We start from the raw sequence: 17,013 nt of genomic DNA, 5'->3' as shown, positions 1-17,013 counted from the left end.
CAGCAAATCATCATGGCACATGTTTACCTATGTAACAAACCTGTACCTTCCTGCTGGCTACATGTGTAGCCCGGAACTTCAAATAAAAGTAAAAGTTGATGGGAAAAAAAGAGAAAAATAAAAATTAAATAAATAAGACAGTTTTGTTGTTGTTGTTGTTGTTGTTTGTTTGTTTGTTTTGAGACAGAGTCTCACTCTGTCACCCAGGCTGGAGTGCAGTGGTGTGATCTCGGCTCACTGTAATCTCCACCTCCCAGGTTCAAGTGATTCTCCTGCCTCAGCCTCCTGAGTAGCTGGGATTACAGGCATCTGCCACTATGCCCAGCTAATTTTTTGTATTTTTAGTAGAGACGGGGTTTTCACCATGTTGGTCAGGATGGTCTCGAACTCCTGACCTCGTGATTCGCCCACCTCGGCCTCCCAAAGTGCCAGGATTATAGGTGTGAGCCACCGCGCCCAGCCAACACTTAGTTCTTATACAATGGGGTCAAGTGTGCTGTAGGACAGATGATGAAGTAACAAACTCCGCCTGGATAAGGGTGGAGTGGTTATCATGAAGGTTTCACAAAGAAGGGCCATTTGAACTGAGGAATACATAGGAGTGATCCAAAGAGAGACGAGGAGGAGGGTATCTGAGGAAGAAGGAAGAACAAGAGCAGAAGGATGGGGTGTGAAAGGGCATGCCCATGTGGGAACAAGGGATTGTCCCAGAGCATGAGGGAAGGCACACAGTGTACAGGGAGGGAGTAGGCTTGCCTTGCCAATCTGATTTGTTGCCTGCTGCTTGGCATTGATGAGTAATTCTACCTGATATCCCTCTAATTATCAATGCTGGCCTTGAAACTAGCCTCAAGAGATTCACTCCAGAACCCTTTATAGATACAAATGTTTGAAATCAAGAGGGTTTTTCTTTCCCTATTTGAAAAATGTTTGGTTTGAATGATAGGGCATGGCTCATTAGTACAGATCTGAAAGCAAGCTGTGCAGACATCTTGTGCAACAATCTAAATTCCAAAGCAGATGATGTCACGTATCTATGCCTTATAAATGGAGCAACGTTTCAGATGTATCTGAACAATTTATCTGCACCAATACCCAGTGCTACCAGAATGGCTGTCTCAGTACTTCGCCTGACAGTTGTCCTGGGACTGCTTGTCTTAATCCTGACCTGCTATGCAGGTAAGTGCTTCTGATCACAGCCCACGAATTGTTCAGTAGTTAGCAGTGACTAGAGAAAGCTGGTGGCACTGATTCAGAACATAAAAGAAAGAAGGGGTCTTTGGGCACTGCAGAAAGAGCACTGGCCTGGGAGACAAGAGGTATATCTTCTAACACAAAGATAGTAGGATTTTAATAAAAACCTAGCCTCTATTTTCAGTGGATGTATGACGTTTGAAATTTTTTATGTGCTTATGATATAACGACACTATTCTAGTATAAATTCCACGGCAGCTGACTGGCATTTATTTTTTGATAATTATACCTAATGATATTCAATGGTGAAGAATATGTACTCTGGAATACAACTCCTAGACCTGGCTCTACCACTAACCAGAAATGTGACTTTAGGAATGCTATTCAATCTCTCTAGGCCTCACATATAAATGGGGACATTTAACTTTCTCATAAAGTTATCATGAAAATTCAATAAGAGGAATGAAACAAATTGGAAGAGTACCTGGTTCATAATAAGCATGCAATAAATATTACCTGCTATTGTTGTCATGTACAATCTCATTTGGTTCTCACAGTAATCCAATGATGTAAACATGTACAGTTTTGTCATTTTCCTTTTTACAGGTTAATAAACTCAGCTTGCAGAGGGCAAGTTACTTGAGCATACTTACAGGTGGAAGTGGCACCTGGGAGTGAAACCTAAGTTCCTAGATTGTTTCTACTATTATCGAGCAACTACTTCTTTCCCACCTTTTCCAAGCACATGGAAGCTCATGCTGTATGCTGCCTTCTCATTAATTAATTTATTGTTTGTCTGCAAAAGACTGTGAGCTCCATTCAGAATGAGAGACCAGAAAATAGAGAGAGTGCAAACATTTAGTAAAAGAATCCTTTGAATGTAACTTGGCTGAACAACACACAGGCAGACATTACAACAGAATTATTCTAGATATGGCCAGGGAGATTATTAAGTCCATTCTACTCCTAAAGAAATCACTACAGTGAAGTGAAAGGTGAGATCTGATACCAAGACCATTCGCCACCCTGTCTCTTATAGACTGAAACTGGTTAAATCCGTTCACTGCTTTGAACCTCAGTTTTTTTATCTGTAAAATGGGATAACTATCAACTTCACCAGGTCAAATGAATAAGCTTTTATAATTACTTTGCAAACTATTAAAACTGTACAAATATCAGCAATACTGGTTGTTAAGAACATTATGGTCACATTCACTAAGAAACTCAACGAGGTAGTTACTGTAAATAAAGGCTATCCCATGTAATATTTGAAAAAAGGAAATATTAAACTATTGGCTTTGAAGATTTGTTTCTAGGATATAAATTGTTTGATATTTTAATAGCATTTTTAAAATTTATATTATCTTCTAAAGCACTAGAGGAGAAAGTGAATTATAAATCATTTTGTTGCTATTATTAGTAGTAGTAACAATAAAACACAGAACATTTATTTATTTATTTATTCTTTCATTTATTATTTATTTATATAAGGTAAGTTTACCTTGGGATTAGTACTGTGATAAGTGGTATATATATGATATACGTATGTATATATGATATAGATATATGTGGGTGTGTATATATATTATGTAAAATATCTCTCAATCCTGACAACATGTGAGGAAACTGAGAGACAGCAAAGTTAAGCACTGTGTGCAGGGTTACATGGCTAAGTTTTTGTTAAAGGCAGGAATCCGACAGGTCTATAAAACTCCAGAACATGCAATCCATCACACTTTAACACCTCTCAATATATATATGGGGTTCACAAGCTAAGGCCAAGATTTTGATTTCCACCCACTCCAATCCCAGGCTTCTTGCATCTTGAAAAGCCAGCTTTTAGTGTCATATTAAAATAACAAGTCAATAGAATTTATTTTGCAAGTAGCCAGATAGAAAAACAGGAGAAAATATCTCATCTTTCATGCAAGAAATTACTGCTTTGCCCTTGGCAAGTGTCTTTACAGAACAATTGTTTGGAGGTTGTATTATACAATGTGAATAATGTGCTTTGTGGAGTTAAGAAAAAATTAGGTTCAAACCCTGGGGCAGCCACTTTCTAGATGAGTGATTTCAGGTGAGTCATTTAATTTTCCTGAGCATCTGTCTTCTCTCCTGTAACTGTGATACCACTACCGAGCTGAATGACAATTAAGGCATGTGCTGAAAGCACTGGTGCAGTACCTGCACAATAGGCAGCTTACACATGAGTTCTGCTTCCACCTACTTCCCACAATAAAAACAAACCAATCCTTCTGAGTACCTAGGTTGCCCAGCACTTTATGTGAAGGTCATATCTATAGTTGTCTTTTTTTTTTACCTTGACTTTTAGCATAACTATGCACAAAATAGTAGGCTCGGGCCAGGCACGATGGCTCACACCTGTAATCCCAGCATTTCTGGAGGCTGATGTGGGCAGATCACTCAAGCCCAGGAGTTCGAGACCAGCCTGGGCAACATGGCGAAACCCCGTTTCTACACAAAATATAAGAATTAGCCAACTGTGGTGGCATATGCCTGTAGTCCCTGCTACTCAGGAGGCTGAGGTGGGAGGATCTCTAGAGCCCAGGAGGTTGAGGCTGCAGTGAGTCATAATCATTTCGCTGCCCTCCAGCCTGGGCGAGAGAGTGAAGCCCTGTTTCAAAAATAAAACATTAAAAAAGTAGGCTCAAAAATACTTTTTGAATGAAGGAACAAATAATCGGATATATGAATAGGTAATGATTAGTATATTGATTTTGGTTATAAGTCCCAAACTGGTGCTTCTATCAAATCTTTAGTTGTGTCGTAGTAAACAATAAATGCTCATAGAATTGCCTGCCAATCTTTTTCACTGATAGTTTTCATTTTAGGATATAATATAGATGTAAAGTTTTTGACATAATTTGACAGCCTCCACACAAAAGGTAGTTACATCTCTTTTATCCAAAGTCAGGGGTACATTGTCTAGAAGTTGGGACTTCTTGAGTTAAAACTTGTGCTGAGGTTGCCAGATAAAGTACAAGAAACAGAGTTAGATTTGGATTTCTGATAAACAATGAATAATCTTTTAGCATCAGTGTATCCTGATTACTGCATGGATCATTCTTACAGTACCAGTAGCATCAGTGTGTCCTAATTACTGCATGGATCATTCTTATAGTACCAGTAGCATCAGTGTGTCCTAATTACTGCATGGATCATTCTTATAGTACTAGGAAAGCATTTGTTGTTTATCTGAAATTTAAATTTAACTAGGCATCCTGTATTTTTATTTACCCAGTCTGGTAACATTACTTGTCAGGGTACAGTAAAATTAAAAAATAAAGGTCCCACTTTATCCTATGACCAGGGCTCAGAGGGGAGATCACATGTAGCTACTGTTACTCTTCCATCTCTTCTCATCTCCTGAGAATAAAGATAACCAAGCAAAGTAAAAAAGCCCACAAGGGATCTTGAATGTAATCGACCTCACTCTGGATCCTTGGCCCTCATTCCAACGGGCGGTTAAGAATCTAGTGTAAGAGGGCTGGGCGTGGTAGCTCACGCCTGTAATCCCAGCACTTTGGGAGGCCGAGGCAGATGGATCACGAGATCAAGAGATCGAGACCATCCTGGCCAACATGGCGAAACCCCGTCTCTACTAAAAATACAAAAAAATTAGCCAGGTGTGGTAGAGAGCGCCTGTAGTCCCAGCTACACGGGAGGCTGAGACAGGAGAATCACTTGAACCTGGGAGATGGAGGTTGCAGTGAGCCGAGATTGTGCCACTGCACTCCAGCCTGGCAACGGAGTGAAACTTTGTCTCAAAAAAAAAAAAAAAAAAAAAAAAGAATCTAGTGTAAGAGGCCTGCAGTCGTCGTCTCAGCATTTTTCTTACTCTCTGTGAGGTCTTCCGTAAGCCACTTAATCTTTTCACTTTCTCAGTTCAGTGAGCTAAAAAAATGCATACTCTGTAAGATTGCTCAGGGGGTAAAATTACACAACATTTGTAAAATCACTATTTACGAAATACTAGGTGATATGCAAGTGATAGAATTTCTTTTTCATCATTATTGTTATACTATTTTGAATCTTCTAAAAGAAGTGCAAACTGCATAACTTTTCCATCAAAGACTGTGCAGCTCATCATAGAGTACTTTAGAATCCAAGTTTTAATGCCAAACTGACATGGGTTTGAATTGTGTTTCTGCCACTTACTAACTGCGACTTTCAACCAGTTTCTAAACATCTCTCAAATTGTATTTCTTTACCTTTAAATTGGGATAATTGTTTCTACCTTGTAGAGTTGCTATGATAAAATAAGACAATCCATGTAGATTATCTTAGACATGTACTCAACAAATGTTTCATTTTTATTTATCTATTTTATTTCTTAGAGACAGGGTCTCACTCTGTTACCCAGGCTTGGAGTGCAGTGGAACAATCATGGCTCACTATAGTCCCTTCTTCTGGGCTCAAGAGATCCTCCTGCCTCAGCCTCCCAAGTAGCTGGGATTACAGGTGTGCACCATCACACCTGGCTACTTTTTACTTTTTGTAGAGATGGAAGTCTCACTATGTTACCCAGAAGGGTCTCAAATTCCTGTCCTCAAGCAATTCTCCCATCTCGCCCTCCCAAAGTGCTGGGATTACAGGCATGAGCCACCTCACCCAGTTGATAATTTATCTTTAATATTATTATTACAATGGGCATGGAGATCACATGGAAAAGCAGACATTTTGTATGTCAGTCCTGGCACTGGCACTTACTATCTGCTTAACTCTGAGAGCAGTAGTTAGCTTCTGGGAACTTTGTTTTTCTCACTCACAAGGCAGTGCCAGTGTCTACCTAAGTATCAATATCGGTCGGTCTATTTGTTTGTTTTCATAAATAAATGAGATAATGCATGTGAAGATTTTATCCAGACAGGCATTAAATGTTCGATGAATATAACCATATAAGGCTATGAAATTAGTGAGTGGGTCAGAAAGAATCCCAAGAGTTCCCCACACGGAAAGGAGACTTCCTTCTTTGTTGCTGAGAATCACCTCTGAGATTCTGTTCTGTTTTTCAGATGACAAACCAGACAAGCCAGACGACAAGCCAGACGACTCAGGCAAAGACCCAAAGCCAGACTTCCCCAAATTCTTAAACCTCCTGGGCACAGAGATCATTGAGAATGCAGTTGAGTTCATCCTCCGCTCCATGTCCAGGAGCACGTAAGCACTGAGACAAACGTTGCTTTTTGTTCAGTTCTCTCTTCATAATGACCACACAATGACCACATGGCATTAAAATATTTGAAAAACATAATTTGTGGCACCAGTAAATGTGTTATTTTTCATTGAAAAATGTCGCCCTACTTAAAATATACTTTGCATCTGAATTCACTGCCCTGAACTTTTTGGGGGAAAGCACATTCCCATCAAGTGTTTCCTTATGGGATTTTTTTTTTTTTTTAATCTCAGGACCAAATAGGGAGGAGGAAGAGCACTAGATTAATCTCAGGACCAAATAGGGAGGAGGAAGAGCACTAGAGTTAAGGAATGAAAAGCCAAGTTCTGATTCTAACTCAGGTGCTATTTTACTAGGTGGTCTTGAACAAGGCCTTCCCACTCTGAAGGCCTCTGTTTGCTCATATTTTAACTGTAAAGTTAAAATAATAGATGGCCCGCCCCAGGTAAGCACTGTGATTATGTGATGAAGATAAGAGGTAGTGATACGCTCGCTAGTGACAGGTGTGATGAATGCTGCCTGTATTTTCTAGCTTGAGTAGCTCAAGGTTAGCAGAGACAGTAGATAACCTCTCTTTAGAGACAAACGAGAGAACCTCTCAGCATGAGTGTTGGTTTCATCATGAGGGACTGCCTTCGGGCAGATCACCAATCCCAGAGTCTTCCCAATGTTCTCAGCCTGCTTCCAAGCCTGTGTCTAATTCCCAATACATGTTATTTTTGCCTACGTAGTTCCGATTTGACACTATTACCTCACTGTATGCTTTATTCTCCTCATATTAATCTCCCGAATTTCAGTGCTCCAGGAGGAAATTCACTCTTCTGAATTTCCAGGTGCTTTCAGTTTCCACCGCTCTAAGCCTCTGCTCTCTAATTTTCCCCCATATAGATCCTCAAGCAGAGTTTCACTAGGTGTGGTCTATCCACCTGTTACAGAATCCCTTGGGGGGAATTTATTTTTTAAAATGCTGATTTCTGCATCCCATTTGGCATTTTTCTGGGGACAAGGCCATGGATATGGTTTTCAACAAGCTTTTCAGGTAATTCTGATATACAGAAATTTTCGAAAGTCATGCCTTGATCGGGTGTTCTGGGCTGCATGGATGGGCCTTAAAGTTCCGAAAGCCTTTACATTTTTATTAATATTTTGTGTCAGTGTGTGGTTTTTTTTTTTTTTTTTTTTTTTTTTTTTTTTTGCATTTTCCTGGGGAAAGTGTTCATGACTTCTATTAGATTCTCAAAGGGGTCTTTAACCAATAGCAGATTAAGAACCACTTCCGTGTAGGAGTAATCAGGGGTTTTGTAATCTCTCATCTGCTTAAAGGGATAGATTGTCATCTGATTGGGCAGTGTTCTACAGGCAATCCTTCTCCACAAATAGTTAAAACTCACAGGTGCTTTTTAAAATTGCTACATTTCCTATTGTGGGTGCTTTTGCAACTGTTATCTTTCCAAGATTGTTAATGTAAACAAGAAGGAAAGTCATAGGCCAACAATAGGAGCACCACCCATTAGATACAAACTAAAGATCAGGCTCCAGTTGAATTAGTATTGTTACATTCTCACAGCAAAGCAAGGAGTTAGAACACTAATAATTCTTTTCATTCTTTCCCTAGGGAATTTTGCAAGTATAAAATAGGACATTTTTCTCTGTGTTAACCATAAGAGTTGACTCTGTGATATGCTAAAGAATTGCTGTCCACTCTAGGCTCAGAAATGGCCCTTCATCTTCTGATTTCCCTTTCCCTCGTTATATTCTGAGTAAATGGCCTTCTTTCTGTTGCTAAAAATTATTACCATCTCAGTCTCTCTTCCCTTGCTCTCTCTCCTTTCTAAAATACTCTCGTTTTCTCATGACTAGTTCTTGGGCCTGCAGCTAATCTCAAAGTCACTTCCTCAGAAACTATTCTATGACCATTCTTGTTAATACTGTCTTCTTCCATTCCCACTGCCTGTTATTCTCTCACTTTACCTTCTTACAGTGTCATAATGTTTGTTATCATTTGAAATGACTTATTCATTTTTAATCAAGTAGCTAAGTGAAAGTAGAGACCAGATCACCTGACTGGTTGCAAGAGCACAGTACCTGCCATATAGTGTCAGGCACTTGAATTCATTAATTAAGGAAAGATACATTGCAGATGAGACCTAAAGCCCATCTACCTCAATCTGACTGAGAAATCCTGAAGGATCTTTGCTCAAAGACACAGCAATGTCCGCTCAAGAGATAAATCTGCAGGTGGTAGAGCCAGGACCTAAGGCATACCCATAATTCCCTGTTCAAGGGAAGACCATCAGCAAAATAGGGGGTGGAGGATAGGAGGAGACATCAGAAAGTATTGCTAAGCACTTAACATGTACAAAGCGGGGACACAGATTGTGAAGGAAAAATCTAGACTCTTAACCCCTTCTCCTCAAATAATTTGCAGTCCTTATGGTAAAATTACATAAGCCAGTGCACAATGCAATAACTAAAAATGTCTGGCAAGATAAATGTCAGCCAAATATCACAGGCAGTTTCCAGTGAAAGGAGCTGTCAGTGGGGCCAGTGTGCTTAGGGAAGTGTTTATGGCAAAGGCAAGAAGTGATGTGGGCCTTGAATGACTGAACAAGATTTGATTTGGAAGAGAGAATGAGAGGAATAACAAAGATTCATAAAGGTGAGAATTTTACTTTATTTACTCCAATACGTCTGATGCCTAAGTGGTGTGTCAGATGCATAATAAATGCTAGAGACAGGCTTTGGGGACAGTGAATAGACTGGATTGTTTTCTCCACTTGCTTTTGGATTACCTCGGAGCTACCTAGACTGCATTTTGCTCATCATTTTTCTGAAAAATATACATATTCTTAACTCCTCTCACCCTTTGAGAGCCCTTAATTCTTGGAAATATTTTCCCCTGTGGGTTCCATGACATATTTTCCTGGTTCTCTCTCTACCACTCGTCATTCTTTCTCATTCTTTTTATTTGACTTTTCTTCATGCACCTGCCCACCAAATGTCATTGTTCCTTAGAATTCCAAATGTGCTTGGTTTTTCGCATTGCAGTTTACACATTGGGAATACTGCCTATAATCTAATGAGCTTCAAATTCACATTTCTGTTGCAATATTTTTCCTGAGCTCCAGATGAAATAACTGATTGCTTGCTACAAAATTCCATCGTTTTTCTACTACTGTTTCAAATTCCACTGGTCTAAACCCATCATCTCACTCAAAACCCTCCTCCATATCTCATTAAGTCACATCGTCATCCACCCAGAATCGAGAAACCTAAGGATCTTCTCAAATCCTTCCTGCTCACCACCACCTTCATTGAATTGCTGAATATTCTACCTTATATGCCATCCTCGGGTATAAGCATATGCACCCTATATACATTTCTCTTTCTCAGCTCCACTGACTAGCTGGTCAAGTTGAGTCCTTCATCATCTCTTTCCCAAGTTCTTTTTATTGGATTTCTAATAAATTCCACTCTTTTCTTTCTCTCTTTTTATTGAATGTCTAATAAGTTCCACTTTCTTTCTGCCTCACCAATTCATCTTCTACCTACTACCAGAACTTATATCAAAATATGTAAATTTGGTCATATCACTGCCATGCTTAAAAGTTTTTCATGAATTTCCATTGTCTCCAAAATTCAAGTAAATGCATTAGGCTGATGTCAAAGGTCCTTCTCTGATGCCAATGTATCTTTCGGTCACATTTCTCACCTGTGCAACCTTAAGCCCAATGACAAATGAGTTTCATTTTAGAGCAGGTCACGTTTGTATAAACCCCCAATATCTGTGCATGTGATTTTTTCCTCTGCTGAAAATGCCTAGCCCCCAAGCCAAAACCCCACTCTGTTCACTTGGCAAGTCTCATCATTTTCTGGAGCCCAATTCAGAAACGAATTCTGTAAAAAAGTCACAGACATCAGAAATTTCAGTTTTTCATGTTCAGGGATTTCATAATGCTTTGCAGAAATCTTCAAAACAACTTTTATCCCCACATTACATTAAATTACTTGTATCTGAGTTGTCTGTTTTCTCCACTAGACTATAATTCACAAACCACATTTTAGTTATCTTTTACAATCTCAGCAGATATCCTGGTACCCAGTCCTTAAGCCATAGGGCATAATGTTTCTAACATTTAGTAATGACTCTGGAGAGCCAAGTTTTTAACTTTTCTTTGCAACTTACCAGCCACGTACTTTGGGCAGGTTGTTTAATCTTTGAGCTTCAAAGGTTTTCTCACACATAAAAAGAGACAATAAAAATGCATTCAATAAATATTTATTAATTTCTACTATCTTCCATGCACTGTTCTAGGTGCTGGGAATATATTACTGAAAAAATATACCAAAATATATGCCTTTATGGAGTTTACGTGTGAACAGTTACCTAACTAATGGGTTTGTTGGCAGGTGCAAAAAGATAGTTGTGCATAAATTGCTTGTCCACTATGAACTATGAGGAAATTTTAGGTCTTATTTCTTTCTGACATAGAAAAATCTGGAGAAGAACAGTATGGCTCAAACATTATACAGCACCTTTGTGATCATTCTAACACTCCTGTTCAGTCTGAATTGTAATTCTTATTTTCTCTTTTTTTCTCAAGAGGATTTATGGAATTTGATGATAATCAAGGAAAGCATTCATCAAAGTGACATCCTCAGGTGATTTTTCACTTAAAATTTACAACTGAAATACCAGTGTATTGGACAAAGGAAAAAGGGTCTGTCTAGTTTTATTTAATAATTTTGGTTACCCATGTCTACCTACAAGCAGAAAAAGTATATTTAAAAAAATTCTTACTGTAGTTTTTTAAAATTAATCTTAAATGAATGTACTTTTATCATGTACAAGTTTCTAATAATAAAATTTTCTTAAGAGAGGAGGTACAACTGTGAGATGAAGTGAATAAGGATGGCAAGTTTGGAGACCTGGTTCCTGTCACAACTCTGCTAGGAACTTGCTTTGTACAAGTTCAGCCTGTGAAATGAGGGCTAGCATGCACTAACAATCTAAGGACCCATGTAGTCATGCATTAGTTACTCATGAGAAGAGTGAAATTTGCTGAACCTAATTCAAAGAAAAAGGATAACAAACTTTCTATCTCACGCAATTAGATTTATGGGCAAACCATATAGTTTGAGTGCTCAGAAATACTTGTTTTTCCCTACTCAGTTCTCTCCTGAAAATGCATATTGAAATATAAAAACAGAAGTGTTAGATCTGGTAATATTAGTAACTGGTATGAACGGTGTTCTTACTTGTTTTAGGCATTAAGCTAAGTGATTAATGACTAAGTGCTATGTAGTATTTAATTTAATTCATAATCCCTATGCAAGGGATTATTATTATTCTTAAATTTTATAAATAAGGACATAAAGGCTCAGGGAGGTTTGCTAATGTGGCTATATTAGTAAAGGAAGAAGACAGAATTTGAATTAAAGCAGCCTGATCCCAGGGCCTGTGCTGTATCTCTAAGCCATGGTGCTACTGGAGAACAGAGCAGAATAGTATAGGAGAAGGCAGCGGAGAATAATGATTAAGCTAAGCAATCTAAGACATACCTCAAGATGTTCATAGAAATAGAACACTGCTCCTTTGCTCAGTTGAGTTACTCTATATGCATATTCAGGAAGTGTGGCCTTTCCCAACTTCTGTTTGTGATCTGGTCTGGAAATACTCCTTTTCCTTGTTGGCTCCATTTCATAATCTGGGTGTGATTAATGTAAGTTCAGAAAGCTACTATTGTATTCCCCCAAAACTTAGTCCACCCTTTCCCATCTGCTTCTAAGGATGAGAATCAGGCTTGGGTATTGAAATCAAAACATACCCAACCCGGACACTCCTGACTCTTACCCTAAGGCCAATTAAACTTTTATTTTATTTTTTTTATTATTATACTTTGAGTTCTAGGGTACATGTGCATAACGTGCAGGTTTGTTACATATGTATTCTTGTGCCATGTTGGTGTGCTGCACTCAGTCACTTCTGTTTGTATGTTTTCATTCCCATCTTCTCAGAGAACAGTCTTCCTCTTCTTGCAGGTGTCCTAATACTTTACCTTCATTCAGGCTTCTGGTACACACCTATAATTTTTGGTCCCCACACCCCAGATTCTTAGAGTACATCCTACAGGTCTGGTCTATGATGCAGTCCAATAGGCAAGGTCACATGAAGGAGCAGAAAGAGCAGAAGACATAGACAAGATGTAAGTTCAACTTCTAAATCAACCACTTAATGGTTATGAAACCATGGTCAGGCCACTTTACCTGCCTGAGCCCCATTTTTCTCTTTATGAATTTTTAAAATATAGGGAATCTTAATACCATATTTTTTTAACTGCATATGAAAAAATTGGAATTGATGCATGAATCAACTTAAGATGCCCTGATGAGCCAGGAGGAATGGCTCACTCTAGGGATGTAAAAAAAAAAACAAAAAACATTAAACTAAGGAGAAGGAAGCAACTAAGGAGGAGACTGATTTTTGTATGTTTAGTAGAGACAGAGTTTCACCATGCTGCCCAGGCTGGTATCAAACTCCTGGCCTCAAGTGATCTGCCCACCTCAGCCTCCTAAACTGTTGGGATTATAGGTATGAGACACGGCGTGCAGCTGGCATTTCCTAAATTAAGATAGATAGTTGGATAGATAGATCTTATGTCAACATTTTTTTTTTTTTTTTTTTTTTTTGAGATGGAGTCTCACTCTGTTGCCCAGGCTGGAGTGCAGTGGCGCCATCTTGGCTCACTCCAACTTCTGCCTCCTGGGTTCAAGTGATTCTCCTAACTCAGCCTCCCAAGAGCTGAGACTACAGGTGTGCACCATCATGCCTGGCTAATTTTTGCATTTTCTTTAGTAGAGATGAGGTTTCACCATGTTGGCCAGGATGGTCTTGAACTCCTGACCTAGTGATTCACCCGCTTCAGCCTCCCAAAGTGCTGGGATTACAGGCGTGAGCCACGACACCCAGCCAATCCTTCCCTTATTTATTTATTTATTTATTTATTTATTTTATTTACTTATTTATTTATTTATTTATTTATTTTGAGACGGAGTCTCGCTCTGTCGCCCGGGCTGGAGTGCAGTGGCCGGATCTCAGCTCACTGCAAGCTCCGCCTCCCGGGTTTACGCCATTCTCCTGCCTCAGCCTCCCGAGTGGCTGGGACTACAGGCACCCGCCACGTCGCCCGGCTAGTTTTTTTTTTGGTTTTTTTTTTTTTTTTTTGTATTTTTAGTAGAGACAGGGTTTCACCGTATTAGCCAGGATGGTCTCGATCTCCTGACCTCGTCATCTGCCCGTCTCGGCCTCCCAAAGTGCTGGGATTACAGGCTTGAGCCACCGCGCCCGGCCCCTTATTTTTTTTTTTTTAACAAGTTTCTTTAACTCTTCTTTAATCCATACCTACAATGTCAATCAGTCAATGCTACTAAAATGAAAACCTAGCTGGCTATTGAGAAGTTTATGGACTCAGCAATCACGTAGCTCTGTGTATCTCATAACTGTGGAAGGAAATGATAACGTTATGTATAAAGGCGCCTTGGGAATGCCTTAGAAAAGATAAGAAAGAATATCTGGAGGAAGGGATGAGCATTATGAATGCTCTACAAATAAGGTGAACTCTGAGAGAAGAGATTCTACACACTATCTGATATGATGAGTAGAGAGAGGTACAGTATTTGGAAAAATATCCAATAACTGAATACCTGGTTTCATCTGAGAGCCTCTCAACCTCTACTGAACAACATTGACATGATTTTTACTGAACTTAATATTTTCAATAGACTTAACATTTTAACTCCACTTGTCCTGCATTGTTTAAAATCATATGAATTCAAGTCATCTTTTTTTTGTGTCTTAAGTCATTTGATATTTTAACTATAAATTTTCTTTCCTGCATAAAAACAAATTTGGATGAATCTCACTAGATTACTAAAATTATCAAAAGAGGTAATGGATAGAAAGTCACTTTATGAATTCTTAATTTCTATACGAGTGTTTTGGATTAAGACAAAATCTACTACAGGGCACACTAGATTTTTGTGCTTAGACTGGCTCCGTCAGAGCTTCCGAGGGAGGGATCTAGGAATAAGTAAGTCAGACAGGAAATTCCAATGCACCGGATGAGCAAAACCGCCCTTGGCCACAATGTCACTTGTAACCCTTTCATGAAGTCTTATGGAAAATTTTTCTTTTATAAATTAGGCAAGAAAAAAAAAATGCCTTCCCTAAAGTCAGATTCCTCTTTTCTGCTTGTAAGATTTATGTGACAGCTGGGCACGGTGGCTCACGCCTGTAATACCAGCGCTTTGGGAGGCCGAGGCGGGCAGATCACCTGAGGTTAGGAGTTCGAGACCAGACTGACCAACATGGAGAAACCCCTCCTCTACTAAAAATTCAAAATTAGCTAGGCATGGTGACATGTGCCAGTAATCCTATCTACTTGTGAGGCTGAGGCAAGGGAATTGCTTGAACTCAGGAGGCAGAGGTTGTGATAAGCTGAGATCAAGCCACTGCACTCCAGCTTGGGCAACAAGAGTGAAACTATGGCTCATGCCTATAATCCCAGCACTTTGGGAGGCTGAGGCGGGCAAATCACAAGGTCAGGAGATAGAGACCATTCTGGCTAAAACTGTGAAAGCCAAAAAAATTAGCCAGGCATGGTGGCGGGTGCCTGTAGTGCCAGCTACTCAGGAGGCTGAGGCAGAAGAATCACTTGAACCTGGGAGACAGAAGCTGCAGTGAGCCAGGATCGTGCCACTGCACTCCAGCCTGGGTGACAGAGAAAGACTCTGTCTCAAAAAAAGAAAAGATTTATGTGACTTAGTTTTTTCTTTGTCATCATCTATCTATCCAGAAAGTCAGTAAAATTGGTGACTCAGCTTATCCTTAGGGATTTATTCAATGCACATTCTCCCTTCATTCTTGTTTCTGATTCTTTATACACTTAGAATTTTTCCTTTTGCTGTTGTTGTTGCTTATTTCCTTAAATATGTATTATAGTTGACTTTATTATGAAACCTCTTCTATTTTATAGTGCAGAAGCATAAAAATTTTAAGGAAAAGGCTAAAAGTTTTTTGGCTTATTTAACATCTTAAATCCTCTCTACTTGTTAATTGCTTTCCTCTCTTTGACTTGTGTTTCAAAGGACACACCCATGTGGCTCCTGGACAATCCAAGAGCAGCCAAATCCTGCTTTTCCAGTTCTGCTTCACAAGTCCTCCAGGACAGAGTCCTCAAAGCAACTCCCAGCGAGTTCTCAGGATTCAGGCTCTGGCTTCAACCAAACAGAACTCATTTTGAACACCCCGACTGCATTTTTGCTTTTAGAAAGTTAGAATAAATATGGCGCTTTGGGATCACATAGTTGATTTAGAAGATTCGTGTTGCTATTAGTAATTTTTTCTGGCCCTGTTTAAAGTTTTAATGATGCAAATATATATATATATATATATATCCTGGTGAATATTTATATGTTTATATATTCAAACGGATAATCAAAGAATGGTTCAAAATAGGAGGACTAAAGCCCAGATAATGTAGCAAGTTCAAATTCACAGAGCCAATAAGTGACAGAAAGAGGAATAAAACCTGACCTCAAAACAAGCTCTCAACTCCTAAAAATGTATGCAGCTTCAGAGTTAAAAGTTTTACACATCTTTTTTGGAAAATGTTTTAAAACTATCTGAGCCCACTCTCCTATGCTAGTAAACTTAAAAACCGACTTTTTAAAATTAGTAAAATCATTGCCTTCCCCCAGAGTCACTATTTTTCTCATAGAATAGCAGTGTCAGGGATGGAAGAGTCCTCGAAATGTTTAGTGCAGCCCTTTGATGCCACCACCTTATTACACAGAGGTGGATCCTCTGCAGCCATGGCTGTGGTTCTTGCCCACTTACGAGAAGGAAAATGTGACGGCAGAGCTAGAAATACAGTGTTCTCCCAGAATTATTTAATGCAGACAGTAAGACAAGACTGAAATCTTATCATGGAACAAGATGCCAATTAAAGCAGTGATCGAATCTAGAATAAAGTTTCTATGTTTCTATGTGCTGCTTCTGCTGAGTTCTCAAAAACTATCTTGAGTTTTGTCCTTCCCAAACACAGAAACTCTGGAAGTAACTCAAGTGTATGTTTAATAAATCTTTTGTTTGTTTGTCTGTCTTCCTGTTTTTACTTAGCCAGAAGAGGTCTGCATGCAGCAAAAAGAATTTTAATAATACAGGTAGACAAACCAAGAGTGAATGTCTACCAAATGTTGAAAAATGCATGTTACTTTCCACAGTAAATTCAGACAACTCACACTGCATTTTCTAGGGATTGTGTCAATTTCAAATATCACATCCCACTTAACTAAATTACCTAGGATGTCTATTATTTTCAGTATCTGGCACACAAACTGCTTCTCCCCAACAAATGTGGCTGCAAAATCTCTTTTCCGATATTGACTCACTGATTTCTGCTTGGATAACGCATTTACTACAACTAAATTAATACACTACCTATATGTGAGAAACACACTCTACCAGAAATTTTCTGCCTTTATCTTCACCTGTGTGTTGTACACTTTGAAATCACTTTTTCATGTTGGGGGCTGGGAAAGTGCCATATCAATACGGGATT

At 39.0% G+C, this 17,013-nt stretch overlaps 1 protein-coding gene across 2 annotated transcripts; it reads left to right on the top strand.

Annotated features, from left to right (window-relative positions):
• The first annotated feature begins 768 nt into the window (after nt 1–768).
• On the top strand, nt 769–16,550 carry C5H5orf46 (chromosome 5 C5orf46 homolog). 2 transcript variants are annotated; one of them, XM_017960034.3, is made up of 4 exons: nt 769–1,179; nt 6,231–6,340; nt 10,996–11,053; nt 15,539–16,550. In XM_017960034.3, the coding sequence occupies exons 1-3, from the start codon at nt 927–929 to the stop codon at nt 11,011–11,013; spliced, it is 381 nt and encodes a 126-aa protein (XP_017815523.1). In that variant the 5' UTR covers nt 769–926; the 3' UTR covers nt 11,014–11,053; nt 15,539–16,550. The 2 variants fall into 2 exon arrangements, with proteins under 2 accessions (XP_017815523.1, XP_003900368.2); XM_003900319.5 differs by having other exon boundaries at nt 770–1,179; nt 6,231–6,375.
• Nucleotides 16,551–17,013: the final 463 nt, after the last annotated feature.

This window comes from Papio anubis, chromosome 5, assembly GCF_008728515.1.
Source record: "Papio anubis isolate 15944 chromosome 5, Panubis1.0, whole genome shotgun sequence".
Classification (NCBI taxonomy): Eukaryota; Metazoa; Chordata; class Mammalia; order Primates; family Cercopithecidae; genus Papio; species Papio anubis.
The sequence above is the reverse complement of the archived record's forward strand: the minus strand, read 5'-3'. Positions and strand labels throughout refer to the sequence as shown.

Coding starts and splice junctions, on each gene's coding strand:
- C5H5orf46 (XM_003900319.5), top strand. CDS start 927: ATGTTTGGTTTGAATGATAGGGCATGGCTCATTAGTACAGATCTGAAA. Junction 1,180..6,230: donor AATCCTGACCTGCTATGCAG/GTAAGTGCTTCT, acceptor TCTGTTTTTCAG/ATGACAAACCAGACAAGCCA. Junction 6,376..10,995: donor CGCTCCATGTCCAGGAGCAC/GTAAGCACTGAG, acceptor TTTTTTCTCAAG/AGGATTTATGGAATTTGATG.